Source organism: Pristiophorus japonicus, chromosome 5 (genome assembly GCF_044704955.1).
Source record: "Pristiophorus japonicus isolate sPriJap1 chromosome 5, sPriJap1.hap1, whole genome shotgun sequence".
Taxonomy (NCBI): Eukaryota; Metazoa; Chordata; class Chondrichthyes; family Pristiophoridae; genus Pristiophorus; species Pristiophorus japonicus.
In genome coordinates this window covers 158,434,010-158,450,170 of record NC_091981.1, presented here as the reverse complement: position 1 = coordinate 158,450,170, position 16,161 = coordinate 158,434,010, and the positions used below count along the sequence as shown (strand labels likewise).

The 16,161-nt window shown below is 46.4% G+C and overlaps 1 protein-coding gene across 1 annotated transcript in view; it reads right to left on the bottom strand.

The window, feature by feature from the left end:
• Positions 1–16,161, bottom strand: part of ica1 (islet cell autoantigen 1) — a 384,634-nt gene that overhangs the window by 345,057 nt on the left and 23,416 nt on the right. Inside the window, exon 2 of the mRNA XM_070881029.1 lies at positions 7,141–7,171. Coding sequence (XP_070737130.1) covers positions 7,141–7,157 — 17 coding nt within the window. The 5' untranslated portion in view covers positions 7,158–7,171. The remainder of the gene's footprint in view (positions 1–7,140; positions 7,172–16,161) is intronic.

Genomic DNA, 16,161 nt, shown 5'->3' with positions numbered 1-16,161 from the left:
GCAAGGAGAGGTCCGCATGAGCCACCTCACTGCCATTTCTTGTAGGGTGGCTATCTTGCTGGCCCCACATTTTCAGCCGGAGATCTTGGGGGTCGAGGAGCCTGCGCCAGGCCGCTTGCTCCATGTCACGGTTCGCCTGGAGGACGTGCCGCTCCATTTAGTAAATGTGTACGCCCCCTAGCGCTTCTTTGAAGAGGTGTCCGCTCTTCTAGGTTCCGTCGACGTCGGCGACTGCATTGTCCCAGGGGGATTTTAACTGCACCCTCGAGGCGAGGGACCGCTCCAGTGCCCCGCAGAGCATGATGGCGATGGATAAGTTGAGGGACCTGGTCGGGTCCTTCAACTTGGCAGACATCTGGCGAAATCTCCATCCAGACTCCAGCGCCTGTACTTGGGTGAGGCCTGGAAGCGGATGGTCCAGAATCGACCGCCTTTACGTGTCTCGGGCATACGTCTCCTGAGTTCTGGTGGCCTCCATGAGGCCGGCGCCAAGCTCGGACCACCACCTGGTGTGGGCGGAGCTCGCTTCGCTCCGCGTGAGGACGGGGTCCGCGTACTGGCATTTTAACAACCTGCTGTTGGAGGACGAGCGGTTCCAGGATTCGTTCCGTCGCTTCTGGGCCGACTGGAGAAGGAAGCAGGGAGGCTTCCCCTCCTTGAGGCTATGGTGGGACGTGGGCAAGGCTCACGTCCGTCTCTTCTGTCAAGAGTACGCGAAGGGGTCGACCAAGAGGCGGGAGGCCAGGGTGGGGCGCCAGGAGAAGGAGCTGCTCGACCTGGAAACCCGTCTGGGTCAAGTCATCGAGGACCCGGCCCTGCAGACGGTGTACGAAGTGAAGAAGGACGCGCTGAAGGACCTCCAGCTTGTCGGCTCCCGAGGCGCGTTAGTGAGGTCACGGATCCGGTTCCTTCATGACCCGGACCACGGCTCCCCCTCCTTCTACTCGCTGGAAATAAGACGGGGGGTCCGTAAGCAGCTCTTGATGCTGCTGGCCGACGACGGATCCCTGGTCTCGGATCCGGAGGGCATTAGTAACGGGGCCCGAGACTATTACGGGGCTCTATTCTCTCCGGATCCGTCCAGCGAGGAAGCGCGTATAGCTTTTTGGGAGGACCGGCCGAAGGGCGACTCGGAGGGTGCCGAAAATCTGGACGCTCTGCTAAGCCTGGTGGAGCTGACTGGTGCCCTCCACCAGCTCTCGAGGGGAAAGGCCCCGGGGCTGGACCGGCTGACTGTGGAGTTCCACAGGGCATTCTGGGACGTCTTGGGGGGCGACTACGTGCGGGTTCTAGGAGAAAGTCTGGCAACTGGGGAGATGCCCTTCGCTTGGCGCAGGGCAGTCATCATCCTGCTGCCTAAGGGCGATCTCTGCTTACTTAAGAACTGGCGCCCGGTCTCCCTCCTCAGCACGGACTACAACATTTTTGCTAGGGTGATGTCTGTTCATCTTGGCGCCGTGCTGGACCACATGATCCACCCCGACCTACGCGGTCCCGGGCCGGACAATCCACGACAACATCCATCTGGTCCAGAACCTGATACACCATTCCCAGGAGGCTGGTCTGTCGGTCACCTTCCTTTCCCTAGACCAGAAGTCGTTCGACAGGGCGGATCACAAGTATCTGTTCGGAACTCTGCGCGTTTTCGTGCTCGGGATGCATTTCGGATCCAACTTTTGTACGCCACCGCGGAGTGTCTGATTAAGGTTAACGGGCCTTTAACGGCGCCCCTTCGCTTTGGGAGAGGAGTGTGCCAGGGATGCCCCATGTCCGGCCAGTTATATGCCAGCTGCGTGGAGCCTTTCCTGCGCCTCTTGCGGACGAGGTTGACGGGACTGGCTCTGCAAGGGCCAGGCGTGGCTTACACCGATGACGTGCGCCTCATGGTCGAGAAGTCCGTTGACCTGCGGTGGATGCGTGAGTGCTAGGAGATTTACTCGGCCGCATCCTCCGCCAGGATCAACTGGGAGAAATGTTCCGGACTCCTGGTGGGTCAGTGGCAGGTGGACTCCCTGCCGGAGGAACTCAGGCCTTTTGCCTGGAGCACGACCCATCTCCTCTATCTGGAAGTCTACCTTAGCCCTGACGAGGAAGCCTGGCCGGCGAACTGGCAGGTGCTGGAGGCCAAGGTCGCCGCTCACCTAGGGCACTGGACAGGACTGCTCCGAGTGCTGTCCTACAGGGGTCGAGCACTAGTCATAAACCAGCTGGTGGCCGCTATGCTGTGGTACCGGCTGGTCACTTTGACCCCTCCCCCTGCGTTTTTTGCCAAGATACAGAAGAAGCTGGTGGACCTCTTCTGGAACAACAGGATGCACTGGGTCTCTGCTGTGGTTTTGAGTCTCCCGCTTAGGGAGGGCGGTCGGGCATTGGTGTGCACCAGCACCCAGCTAGCGACTTTCCGTCTTCAAACCCTGCTGAGATACCTTTACGTCGAGCCCCCTCCTAGGTGGCGTGCGTTGGCAACGTATTTCTTCCTCCAGTAATACAGCCTCAATTATGACATGCAGCACCTGTTTGTGAGCCTTGGGGGCGTCAGGACCGCCATGCGGGGCCTGCCTGTCTTTTACCAGGAACTCATCAGGGTCTGGAACAGAGTCGCCACCAAGTGCAGTTCTCCACCGTCTGGAGTGGCGGCTGTCCTGCAGGAGCCGCTGCTCAGGAATCCGTACCTCCACGACCGTGGTTTTAGGTGGCAGGCGGACGAGGGGGCTGTGGCTGGTGAGGTGACCAGGGTCAGCGACCTGTTCGATGGCGGAGGAGCAGGCTGGGTGGCATCAGACGTGCTGGCACGGCACCTAAACTGGGCCGACATCCAGCCAATGCCATCGAGTTGCTAGAAACAGCGCTGGGCCCTGACTCCGTTAGGTGTGTCGAGGAGGCTCAAGCACGTGGAGAGGTCCAGTCCGAACTGAGCCCTGTCCGGACGGAATTCCTCATCGGAACCTCCCTCGGGAGCCGGCGCCTCAGAACTTGAGCCTCCTCGGGGAAATCCCCTCCGTGTTTTTCAGTTCTGCGCGGAGGGGTTTCCTGTACGGGCTGCTCCTGCACACTCTCCACCTTGCCATCCTCGTCTGCCAGCCGGACACGCCACGACTCACCATCTTGCCGTCCGGAGGAGGCGGGGGTCCCCGATGGAGTGCACTTGACGCGGGAGTCCTCCCTCTATTTATTGTGGACTTGGCCTGGAGGGTGGTGCATGGAGCAGTCCCGTGCAATCAGTTTTTAAGTCGGTTCACGGGCTCCCAGGCCGCCTGCAATTTCTGCGATCTGGAGGAGTCCTCCGTGTTCCATGTTTTTATGGAATGTGTGAGGTTGCAGCCACTGTTCCATTATTTGAAGGGGCTGCTCCTCAAATTCTGGTTGCACTTCAGTCCCACACTCCTGATCTTTGGGCACCCTGTGCGGAGGGGAGCAGGTAGGTCCGAGGGCCTCCTCGTAGGACTGCTCCTGGGCATTGCCAAGGGGACCATCAGCCAGTCCAGGCAGCGGGCGGTTGAGGAGGTCGTTCAGCCCGACTGCTTGCTTCTCTTCCGCGGTTACCTCCGAGCCAGGGTGTCCCTGGAAATGGAGCACGTGGTGTCCACTGGTATGCTTGTGGCCTTCCGCGAGATGTGGGCACTGGAGGGACTGGATTGCATCATCACCCCTGGCAACCAAATTTTAATTTGATGTTTGTCTAAAGTTTAATTTATTTATTGTGCTGGTTTTGGTGCCCCTCCCCCCCTTTAAATCAGGGGGCACTTGATCATTAGTTTACAACAAAATAATTGTAGAGCTGTTGCCTGTCTTTCAGATGAGACATTAAACCAAGGTCCCATCTGCTTCTAGGTGGATGCAAAAAAAAATCCTATGGCACTAATTTGATGAAGAGCAGGGGAGTTAACCCCGGTGTGCTAAGAACATAAGAAATAGGAGCAGGAGTAGGCCATATGGCCCCTCGAGCCTGCTCCACCATTTAATACGATCATGGCTGATCTGATTATGGACTCAGCTCCACTTTCCTGCCCGCTCCCCATAACCCATCATTTCCTTATCGGTTAAGAAACTGTCTATTTCGGTCTTAAATTTATTCAATAACTCAGCTTTCACAGCTCTCCAATGCAGCGAATTCCACAGATTTACAACCCTCAGAGAAGAAATCCCTCCTCATCTCAGTTTTAAATGGGTGGCCCCTTATTCTAAGATTATGCCCCCTAGTTCTAGTCTCCCCTATCAGTGGAAACATCCTCTCTGCATCCACCTTTTTAAAACCCCTCATAATTTTGTACCTTTCAATAAGATCATTTCTCATTCTTCTGAATTCCAATGAGTAGAGGCCCAACCTACTCACCCTTTCCTCATAAGTCAACCCCCTCATCTCCAGAATCAACCAAGTGAACCCTCTCTGAACTGCCTCCAAGTATATCCTGTCTTAAATATGGAAACCAAAACTGTACGCAGTATTCTAGATGTGGCCTCACCAATACCCTGTATAACTGTAGCAAGACTTCCCTGCTTTTATACTCCATCCCCTTTGCAATAAAGGCCAAGATACCATTGGCCTTCCCGTTCACTTGATGTACCTGCATACTATCCTTTTGTGTTTCATGCACCAGGAGCAGCTGTACTGCAGTACTTTGCAATTTTTCTCTATTTAAATAATAATTTGCACTTCAATTTTTTTTTTCTCTTGTGCCAAAGTGCATAACCTCACACTTTCCAACATTATACTCCATCTGCAAAATTTTTGTTCACTCACTTAGCCTGTATGTCCTTTTGCAGTTTATTTGTATCCTCGCATATTGCTTTTCCTCCCATCTTTGTATCGTCAGCAAACTTGGCTACGTTACACTCTGTCCCTTCATCAAAGTAGTTAATACCCTAGGATGCAAGCCATCAGGCCCAGGGGATTTAACCACCTTTAGTCCCACTATCTTACTGAGTACCACCTCAGTAATGTACCATCGGAGTAGGGATTGTGATTGTGATTCCTCCCCACTCCACACCCCCCCCCGCCCCCCCCCCCCCACTCCCTCCAGCCCCTTGACTATCCACTGTTGGGATATTTTTAGTGTCCTCTACTGTAAAGACTGATACAAAATATTTGTTCAGAGTTTCTGCCATCTCCATGTTCCCCATCACTAGTTCCCTGGTCTCGTCCTCTCAGGGACCAACATTTACTTTAGCCATTCTTTTCCTTTTTATATACCTGTAGAAACTCTTGCTATCTGATTTTATATTTTGTGCTAGTTTACTTTCATAGTCTATCTTCCCTTTCTTAATCATTTTTTTTTTAGTCATTCTTTGTTAGCTTTTAAAAGCTTCCCAGTCTTCTGTCCTCCCACTAGTTTTGGCCACTTTGTATGCCCTTGGTTTTTAAATGGATACCAATCTTTATTTCTTTAGTTAGTCACGGATAGCTATCTTTTCTTTTACACCCTTTTCTCCTCACTGGAATATATTTTTCTTGAGAGCTGTGAAATATTTCCTTAAACCTTCCTGCACTTTAATCTATTTTCCTAGTCCACTTTAGCCAACTCTGCCCTCATACCTGTTGTAGTCTCCGTTATTTAAGTTCAGTACACTGGTTTGAGATCCAACTTTCTCACCCTCCATCTGAATTTGAAATTCAACCATGCTTGATCACTCATTCCAAGGGGATCCTTTACGAGGAGATTGTTTATTAATCCTGTCTCATGACACAGGACCAGATCTAAGATAGCCTGCCCCCTGGTTGGTTCCGTTACATACTGTTAATTTGTCAGTTCTAGTGCCCAAGGGGGCACTTGTATTAACGTTACTTTAAAATAGTTGTCGAGTTGTGAGTGGCTTAGCCAGTCACGTTCACAAGACTCAAAAACCCCAGCCAATTGGGTTCAGGGGATCCATGATGAGTCTGGTGGATGAACTGGTAATGTGTAGTGTGATTATTAGTAAAGATTTAACAAACCAAATCGTTCTTAATAGCAATGTATTGCTATGAATTCTTAAGCAAATACATTAGAATAGTCAAAGAAGGGATTAAAAACTAAGGCATGACCGAGATGATTAAGCATTTTGCCTCCATATTTACAATGAAAGTGAGGATTACATGAGTATTTGATGAGGATGTGGAAGAACCATGGGGGGGTAAATATTCAAAAGGAATCTGTGTATGAAAGAAGTTAATCGCACCAAAAGCAGGAAAGTCACCAGGTCCAAATGGTATACATCCCAGAAAAGTAAAGGAATTTGAGGAAGAGACAGCAGAAACACTGACCATGAAATGCAATTGCTCTCTCTCTTTCAATAATGAATAGGAAATAAAAAAGAATGTGGTACATATTGCTGGGCCAGCTTAGTGGAGTGGTCCAGGGATCTGTGCTAGAACCTCTCATTTTCCATTTTATATGAATAATTTGGCTACAGGATAGAGAGGGTTGATACCAAGGTAGGTGGCATGGCAATTTGGGAGACTACAGAACACAGACGTATTAGCATGAGAATGCAGAGAAACATGAACTAGCACATTTTGGGGAAAAGAAGTGAAAAGAAGTAAACTCTGACACAATTCTTAACTGAGTGGAGGAACAGAGAGATCCAGGAGCACAGATATTTGGAGTAATTTTCACCTTCACCACCTGGTCAGTAATTTGTTGGCAGGGATCACCCACCTGTTGTAGAACCTGCCCACTTTTCATCCTATGGATATCAAAAGGATTTAAATTGGGTGGGTTCTACAGCGAGAAAGTGATCCACTCCATCAGTTTCACCATCTGACAGAGCGAATCATTCATGCAAGTAATGGCCTGCTGTGCTGCAATTTCAATTAATCTATTTTGAGTTTTACTCTACATACATGCAAGCAAAAGGCAAAAACAAAACTGTTTCTGTGCATGATTCGTCACACCACTTCTTAAAAATAAATATTCCTAATTTACTATGTATTCTCAAATTGCTTCTCTTCTCAGTCTTTTTCTCCACCTTGCTAGACTGGTCCTTTGAAGCAATTAAAATTATGCTTGGAGCTTTAATATAAACTATCCTAGCTTTTTTTTTCTTTTCGACTGTTCTGTGTTGGTAATCTCTGTTCTTCCTGTATTTCCTTCACTCACTGTTCTCAGCCTCCATAAGATTTCTCAATAATTGTAAGAAGGCAGGTAATGGGACAATACTTACTAGTCTGGATGGTCCATGTTTTCATTAGCACCTGAAATATAAACATACTAAATGTACTGCAATGTTTTAAAATGACTATGCATTTTTCAAAATTAGACAGCTCTGCTTACCCACTACACAAAGCATGCAAATACTTCCATAACCAAAATGAATTATCATATTTGTACTGTAAGTAAAGAAGAAGAAAGATTGTGTTAACTAGTAACTTCAATGTATGATTTTCTTGCATTCATTTAATCATAATAAATAACAATTATGTTCTTTTTAACCTGCTATAATTTAGTTCATTGTAAAAAGATGGCAATACAGAGAATTACATATAATTTTACATCACAGAAACAAGCCATTTAGCCTGACATAAGAACATAAGAAATAGGAGCAGGAGTAAGCAATTTGGCCCCTCGAGCCTGCTCCGCCATTTAATAAGATCATGGCTGATTTGATCTTGGCCTCAACTCCACTTTCCTACCCGCTCCCCATAACCCTTGACTCTCTTATTGTTCAAAAATCTGTCCATCTCCACCTTAAATATATTCAATAACCTTCTCTGGGGTAGAGGATTCCAAAGATCTACAACCCTCGGAGAGAAGAACTTCCTCCTCATTTCCATTTTAAATGGGCGACCCCTTATTCTGAAACTATGCCCCCTAGTTCTAGATTCCCCCAAGAGGGGAAACATCCTCTCTGCATCTATCCTGTCAAGCCCCCTCAGAACCTTACATGTTTTAATAAGATCACCTCTCAGTCTTCTAAACTCCAATGAGTATAGGCCCAACCTGCTCAACCTTACTTCATATGACAGACAATCTCTTTATCTCAGGTATCAACCTCGTGAACCTTCTCTGAACTGCCTCTAATGCAAGTATATCCTTCCTTAAATACGGAGACCAAAACTGTACACAGTACTCCAGGTGTGGTCTCACCAATACCCTGAACAGTTGTGGCAGGACTTCTCTACTTTTATACTCCATCCCCCTTGCAATAAAGGCCAGCATTCCATTTGCCTTCCTAATTACTTGCTGTACCTGCATACTAACTTTGTGTTTCATGTACAAGGACCTCCAGATCACTCTGTACTGCAGCATTTTGTAGTCTCTCTCCATTTAAATAATAGTTTGCTTTTTTATTTTTCTTACCAAAGATGATAACCTCACACTTTCCCGTATTATACTCCATCTGCCAAATTTTTGCCCACTCACTTAGCCTGTCTATAACCCCTTGCAGATTCTTTGTGACCTCCTCACAACTTGCTTTCCAACCTATCTTTGTAACATCAGTAAATTTGGCTACATTACACACGGTCCCTTCATCCAAGTCATTAATATAGATTACAAATCGTTGAGACCCCAGCACTGATCCTTGTGGCACCCCACTAGTTACAGTTTGCCAACCTGAAAATTACCCATTTATCCCGCCTCTCTGTTAGCTAACCAATCCTCTATCCATGCTAATATATTACCGCCACCCCCCCCCCCCACCCCCCGCCCCCCGCCCCCCCAACTCAGTGAGCTCTTATCTTGTGCAGTAACCTTTTATGTGGCACCTTGTCGAACACCTTCTGGATAACCAAATACACTACATCTCGTAGTTCCCCCTTTATCCACCCTGCCCGTTACATCCTCAAAGAACTCAAGCAAATTTGTCAAACATGATTTCCCCTTCATAAAACCATGCTGACTCTGCTTGACTGTATTATGATTTTCTAAATGTCCTGCTACTGCTTCCTTAATAATGGACTCCAGCATTTTTCCAATGACAGATGTTAGACTAACTGGTCTATAGTTTATTGCTTTCTGTCTCCCTCCTTTCTTGAATGGGGGCATTACATTTGCGGTTTTCCAATCCACTGGGACCTCTGCAGAATCCAGGGAATTTTGGTAGATTACAACCAATGCATCCATTATCTCTGCAGCCACTTCTTTTAGGACCCTAGGATGCAGGCCATCAGGTCCAAGGGACTTGACCACCTTTAGTCCCATTAATTTGTCTAGTACTTTTTCTCTAGCGATAGTGATTGTTTAAGTTTTCTCGCCCCCTATGGCCCCTTGATTATCTATTATTATTGGGATGCTTTTAGTGTCTTCTACCATGAAGACCAATACAAAATATTTGTTCAAAGTCTCTGACATTTCCCTGTTTCCTATTATTACTTCCCCAGTCTCATCCTCTAAGGGACCAATGTTTACTTTAGCTACTATCTTACTTTTTATATACCCATAGAAGCTCTTACTGTGCAAAGTTAAAGCACATGGGATTGGGGGTAGTGTGCTGACATTGATTGAGAAATGGTTGGCAGACAGGAAGCAAAGAGTAGGAGTAAATGGGTACTTTTCAGAATGGCAGGCAGTGACTAGTGGGGTACCGCAAGGTTCTGTGCTGGGGCCCCAGCTGTTTACATTGTACATTAATGATTTAGACGAGGGGATTAAATGTAGTATCTCCAAATTTGCGGATGACACTAAGTTGGGTGGCAGTGTGAGCTGCTAGGAGGATGCTATGAGGCTGCAGAGTGACTTGGATAGGTTCGGTGAGTGGCCAAATGCATGGCAGATGAAGTATAATATGGATAAATGTGAGGTTATCCACTTTGGTTGTAAAAACAGAGAGACAGAATATTATCTGAATGGTGACAAATTAGGAAAAGGGGAGGTGCAACGAGACCTGGGTGTCATGGTACATCAGTCATTGAAAGTTGGCATGCAGGTACAGCAGGCGGTTAAGAAGGCAAATGGCATGTTGGCCTTCATAGCGAGGGGATTTCAGTACAGGGGCAGCGATGTATTACTACAGTTGTACAGGGCCTTGGTGAGGCCACACCTGGAGTATTGTGTACAGTTTTGGTCTCCTAATTTGAGGAAGGACATTCTTGCTATTGAGGGAATGCAGCGAAGGTTCACCAGACTGATTCCCGGGATGGCAGGTCTGACATATCAAGAACGACTGGATCAACTGGGCTTGTATTCACTGGAGTTCAAAAGAATGAGAGGGGATCTCATAGCCATTTCGGACCGAGATGAGGAGAAACTTCTTCACCCAGAGAGTGGTGAACCTGTGGAATTCTCTACCACAGAAAGTTGTTGAGGCCAATTCACTAAATATATTCAAAAAGGAGTTAGATGTAGTCCTTACTACTAGGGGGATCAAGGGGTATGGCGAGAAAGCAGGAATGGGGCACTGAAGTTGCATGTTCAGCCATGAACTCATTGAATGGCGGTGCAGGCTTAAAGGGCCGAATGGCCTACTCCAGGACCTATTTTCTATGTTTACTGTCTGTTTTTATATTTCTTGCTCGTTTACTCTTGTAATCTATCTTCTCTCTATTATTTTTTTAGTCGTGCTTTGCTAGTTTCTATAAATTTCCCAATCCTCTGACCTACCACTAATCTTTGCAACATTGTATGCCTTTGTTTTCAATTTGATACCATCCTTAACTTCCTTAGCTAGCCACGGATGATTGATTCATCCTTCTCTTAGAGTCTTTCTTTCTCTAACAGGTCTCTGCTGGTGTTCATGCTCCACACGAGCCTCCTCCCATCTTACTTCATCTCACCCTATTAACATATCCTTCTATTAATTTATCTCTTATTAACATATCTGGCTTCCCCTTAAATGCATCTATGCTATTTGCCTCAACCACTCCGTCTGGTAGCGCATTTCATATTCTCACCACTCTGAGTAAAGAAGTTTCATCACATTCCTTTTGGCTCCAGTTTTGGACTCCCCAACAAGTGAGAATATCTTGGCCCTGAATTCACGGTTGGCATGATGGCATAGTCTCAGAGTACACACTCATACTGCCTTTAAAATTGACCAAATTCGGGATTTATGCTTGTGCTCGCATATGTGCTAAATATCGAACTTGCGATCTGTCAAGTTCTGTCTGCATATAGACTTCACTGCATGTTTCACCTCCTCATACAAATGAGCATGCTGCTGCAAAGTTGGACTAATTGCCCACTTACTGCAAACTAACTACCCTGAAAAAATTTTATGTCTGGTGCAAACAGGTGCAAGAAGCCTGTTTTTTTAAATGTTTTATTCGTTGCCAATCTTTCCAATTCTTTGTCAGATCAACTTGTCAGATCATAAACGCCAAAGGTCACCTTGCGCCCAAATAAAGATCACTCTGCGCCAATGATTTTGCTCTTAGCCAAAAGGCCTAGAGCCAAGGCTGCACCGTTCCTGGAAGTACTGCAATACCAGGTTCGTGCACGGAGTTGGATGGGGCGTCCCCCACCCATCTCCATGGAGGTGGACGGGGCAAGCCCCCCACCCATCTCCTATTTCCAAAAAGCATAGGAGAACCACCTTCTTGATCATGGTTACTCCCATTGATGAGAAAATTATATTAATGTTGAGCTAGGTTTATGCTACAGCCCATAACAATGAGGCACTGGTTCACCGCGCAGATACAAACTTTGAAAGAAACTTTCATTTGTTCGAGTTTGAAAGCAGAACCTTTTTGTGTCACCTTCTTTGCTGCCCAAAAGCCTTTTGTAGTTTTGGTTTAATTATTTCCCAACTTCTATTTAGATAGAATTTCATTCACTTTCATGATTTACTCAGGTTATCAGGCATTTAAGCTCTTAATTTTAGATTATTTAAAATTAATCAAAAGTTAGTTAGTCTAATAGAAGATAAATTAATTTGATAGCACTACAAGACTGTAATTACAGGTTTCTTGTCGTGACCCACAATTAAAAGACCACTGTTAATTCAGTTACATGCTTTGTATAAAAAGCATACTAAATCGAGTTTTTTATTTTAAGGGCACTTTCAGTAAAAAGTATCTCGACTTTTCAGTGTGAATGAATTCTATTAATGTTAAAATCGTGGTTTGTATATTAAATACTATTGCAATTATCATAATTTATCTCCTCTGTTTCCCAATTGGCTAAGAGTCAGGAAGTGAAAGGAGCACAGCCCCATGTGATCCCAGGTTTGTAGAGGCGCAACAGTGCATTCCTGGGATCCGTGGGGCGCACAACTCTGCAGTGTTTGAAAGCACCTTTTCAAAGGGGGGGGATCGCATGAGGGCAAGTGCAGATTTAGTTTGAATATTGATGGCGTACTCCCGAGCTAAGCCGCCGACCGCAAAATCAAGGGCATTCTCTACGTCTACCCTATAGAACGCCTTCATAATTTTAAAGACTCTATCTGGTCACTTCTCTCTTCTCTTTTCCACAAGAAAATAGCCTCAGCCTATTCAGTATTTCCTCATAGTTGCACCCTCAGTTCTGGTATCATCATTTTTGCAATTTCTTCACTGCTTCTATATCCTGTTTTATGGAGACCAGAACTGTGTGCAAAGTGTAATTTTTATGTCTTTGTTAACCTGCGTTGCTACTTTTAATGATTTTTGTCAATCTTTACCCCTTTGTGTCTCTACCCCATTTAAACTCTTTACTTTCCAAGGTGTAGGCAGCCTCCTTATTCCTCCTACCAAAATGCAACATCTCCCACTTGATTATATTGAAATTAATTTGCCATTTACATGGCCATTCTACAAGTTTGTCAATGTCTTCTTCTATTTTCATGCAGTCTTCCTCAGTATCAACTGTACCCTCAATTTAGTAAACTTTGATATATACTTCCGATTAAAGGCTAGCGGGGAGTCCGGGGACCAGCGTGGTGAGTCGGAGAAGCGTCGGAGAGGCCTATAAAAGACCAGCGGTGAGTCCGGGGACCAGCGTGGCGAGTCGGAGAGGCCTACCGGTGCAGCTGCAGCAGGGAGAGGCGCAAAAAAGTAGAAAGAAACCGAAAGTTGACGTCACAGCCAAAGGGGTAAGTGATTGGTGAGTAGTTTTTCTTTTTCTTTATCAGTAAGTAACCTTTAGCATTATTGTTGCCAAATTAAGTTAATCTAGGGGTTAAGTCATGGCAGGAGAGCTCGGACACATGTTATGCTCCCCCTGTATTATGTGGGAAGTCAGGGACACTTCCAGTCCCTGACGACTACAAATGCAGGAATTGTATCCGGCTGCAGCTCCTGACAGACCGCATTGCGGCACTGGAGTTGCGGGTGGATTCACTGTGGAGCATCCACGATGCTGAGAATGACGTGAATAGCACATTTAGTGAGAAGGTCTTACCACAGGTAAAGGTTACACAGACAGATAGGGGATGGGTGACCAACAGGATGAGCAGTGGAAGGAAGGGAGTGCAGGGGTCCTCTGCAGTCATCCCCCTGCAAAATAGATACACCGCTTTGGGTACTATTGAGGGGGATGACTCATCGGGGAGGGCAGCAGCAGCCAAGTCCATGGTACCATGGGTGGCTCTGCTGCACAGGAGGGCAGGAAAAAGAGCGGGAGAGCTATAGTGATAGGGGATTCAATTGTAAGGGGAATAGATAGACGTTGCTGCGGCTGCAACCAAGACTTCAGGATGGTATGTTGCCTCCCTGGTGCAAGGGTCAAGGATGTCTCGGAGCGGGTGCAGGACATTTTGAAGGGGGAGGGTAAACAGCCAGTTGTCATGGTGCATATAGGTACCAACAATATAGGTAAAAAACGGGATGAGGTCCTGCAAGATGAATTTAGGGAGCTAGGAGATGAATTTAAAAAATAGGACCTCAAAAGTAGTAATCTCAGGATTGCTACCAGTGCCACGTGCTAGTCAGAGTGGGAATCGCAGGAGAGCTCAGATGAATTCATGGCTTGAGGAATGGTGCAGAAGGGAGGGATTCAAATTCCTGGGACATTGGAACCGGTTCTGGGGGAGGTGGGACCAGTACAAATTGGACGGTCTGCACCTGGGTAGGACCAGAACCAATGTCCTAGGGGGAGTGTTTGCTAGTGCTGTTGGGGAGGAGTTAAACTAATATGGCAGGGGAATGGGAACCTATGCAGGGAGACAGAGGGAAGTAGAATGGGGACAGAAGCAAAAAAGATAGAAAGAAGAAAAGTAAAAGTGGAGGGCAGAGAAACCCAAGGCAAAAAGCAAAAAGGGCCACATTACAGCAAAATCCTAAAGGGGCAAAGGGTGTTAAAAAGACAAACCTGAAGGCTCTGTGCCTCAATGTGAGGAGTATTCGGAATAAGGTGGACGAATTAACTGTGCAGATAGCAGTTAACGGATATGATGTAATTGGCATCACGGAGACATGGCTCCAGGGTGACCAAGACTGGGAACTCAACATCCAAGGGTATTCAACATTTAGAAAGGATAGGCAGAAAGGAAAAGGAGGTGGGGTGGTGTTGCTGGTTAAAGAGAAAATTAATGCAATAGTAAGGAAGGACATTAGCTTGGATGATGTGGAATCTGTATGGGTGGAGCTACGGAATACCAAAGGGCAGAAAACACGAGTGGGAGTTGTGTACAGACCACCAAACAATAATAATGAGGATGGGGACAGCATCAAACAAGAAATCAGGGATGCGTGCAATAAAGGTACAGCAGTTATCATGAGCGACTTTAATCTACATATTGACTGGGCTAACCAAACTGGTAGCAATGCGGGAGGATTTCCTGGAATGTATTAGGGATGGTTTTCTTGACCAATATGTCGAGGAACCAACTAGATGGCTGGCCATCCCAGACTGTGAGATGTGTAATAGAAACATAGAAAATAGGTGCAGGAGTAAGCCATTCGGCCCTTCGAGCCTACACCGCCATTCAATAAGATCATGGCTGATCATTCCCTCAGTACCCCTTTCCTGCTTTCTCTCCATACCCCTTGATCCCTTTAGCCGTAAGGGCCATATCTTACTCCCTCTTGAATGTATCCAATGATCTGGCATCAACAACTCTCTGCGGCAGGAAATTCCACAGGTTAACAATTCTCTGAGTGAAGAAGTTTCTCCTCATCTCAGTCCTAAATGGCCTACCCCTTATCCTAAGACTATGTCCCCTGGTTCTGGACTTCCCCAACATTGGGAACATTCTTCCCGCATCTAACCTGTCCAGTCCCGTCAGAATCTTATACGTTTTTATGAGATACCCACTCACATCCTTCTAAACTCCAGTGAATAAAGGCCCAGTTAATCCAGTCTCTCCTTATACGTCAGTCCAGCCATCCCTGGAATCAGTCTGGTGAACCTTCGCTGCACTCCCTCAATAGCAAGAACATCCTTCCTCAGATTGGGAGACCAAAACTGAACCCAATATTCCAGGTGAGGCCTCACCAAGGCCCTGTACAACTGCAGTAAGATCCCCCTGCTCTTATACTCAAATCCCCTAGCTATGAAGGCCAACATACCATTTGCCTTCTTCACCGCCTGCTGTACCTGCATGCCAACTTTCAATGACTGATGAATCATGACACCCAGGTCTTGTTGCACCTCCCCTTTTCCTAATATGCCGCTATTCAGATAATATTCTGTCTTTGTGTTTTTGCCCCCAAAATGGATAACCTCACATTTATCAACATTATACTGCATCTGCCATGCATATGCCCACTCACCTAACCTGTCCAAGTCACCATGCAGCCTCTTAGCATCCTCCTCACAACTCACACCGCCACCCAGTTTAATGTCATCTGCAAACTTGGAGATATTACACTCAATTCCTTCAATGAGAAAGGACTAATTAGCAATCTTGTTGTGTGAGGCCCCTTGGGGAAGAGTGACCATTATTAAGATGGAGAGTGACAAAGTTAATTCGGAAACTAGGGTCCTGAACTTGGGGAAAGATAACTTCGATGGTACAAGACGTGAATTGGCTAGAATAGACTGGCGAGTGATACTTAAAGGGTTGACGGTGGATAGGCAATGGCAAACATTTAAAGATCACATGAATGAACTTCAACAATTGTACATCCCTGTCTGGAGTAAAAATAAAACGGGGAATGTGGTTCAACTGTGCCGAACAAGGGAAATTAAGGAAAATGTTAAATCCAAGGAAGAGGCATATAAATTTTCCAGAAAAAGTAGCAAACCTGAGGACTGGGAGAATTTTGTAATACAGCAGAGGAGGACAAAGGGTTTAATTAAGAGGGGAAAAATAGAGTATGAGAGGAAGATCGCGGAGAACATAAAAACTGACTGCAAAAGCTTCTCGAGATATGTGAAGAGAAAAAGA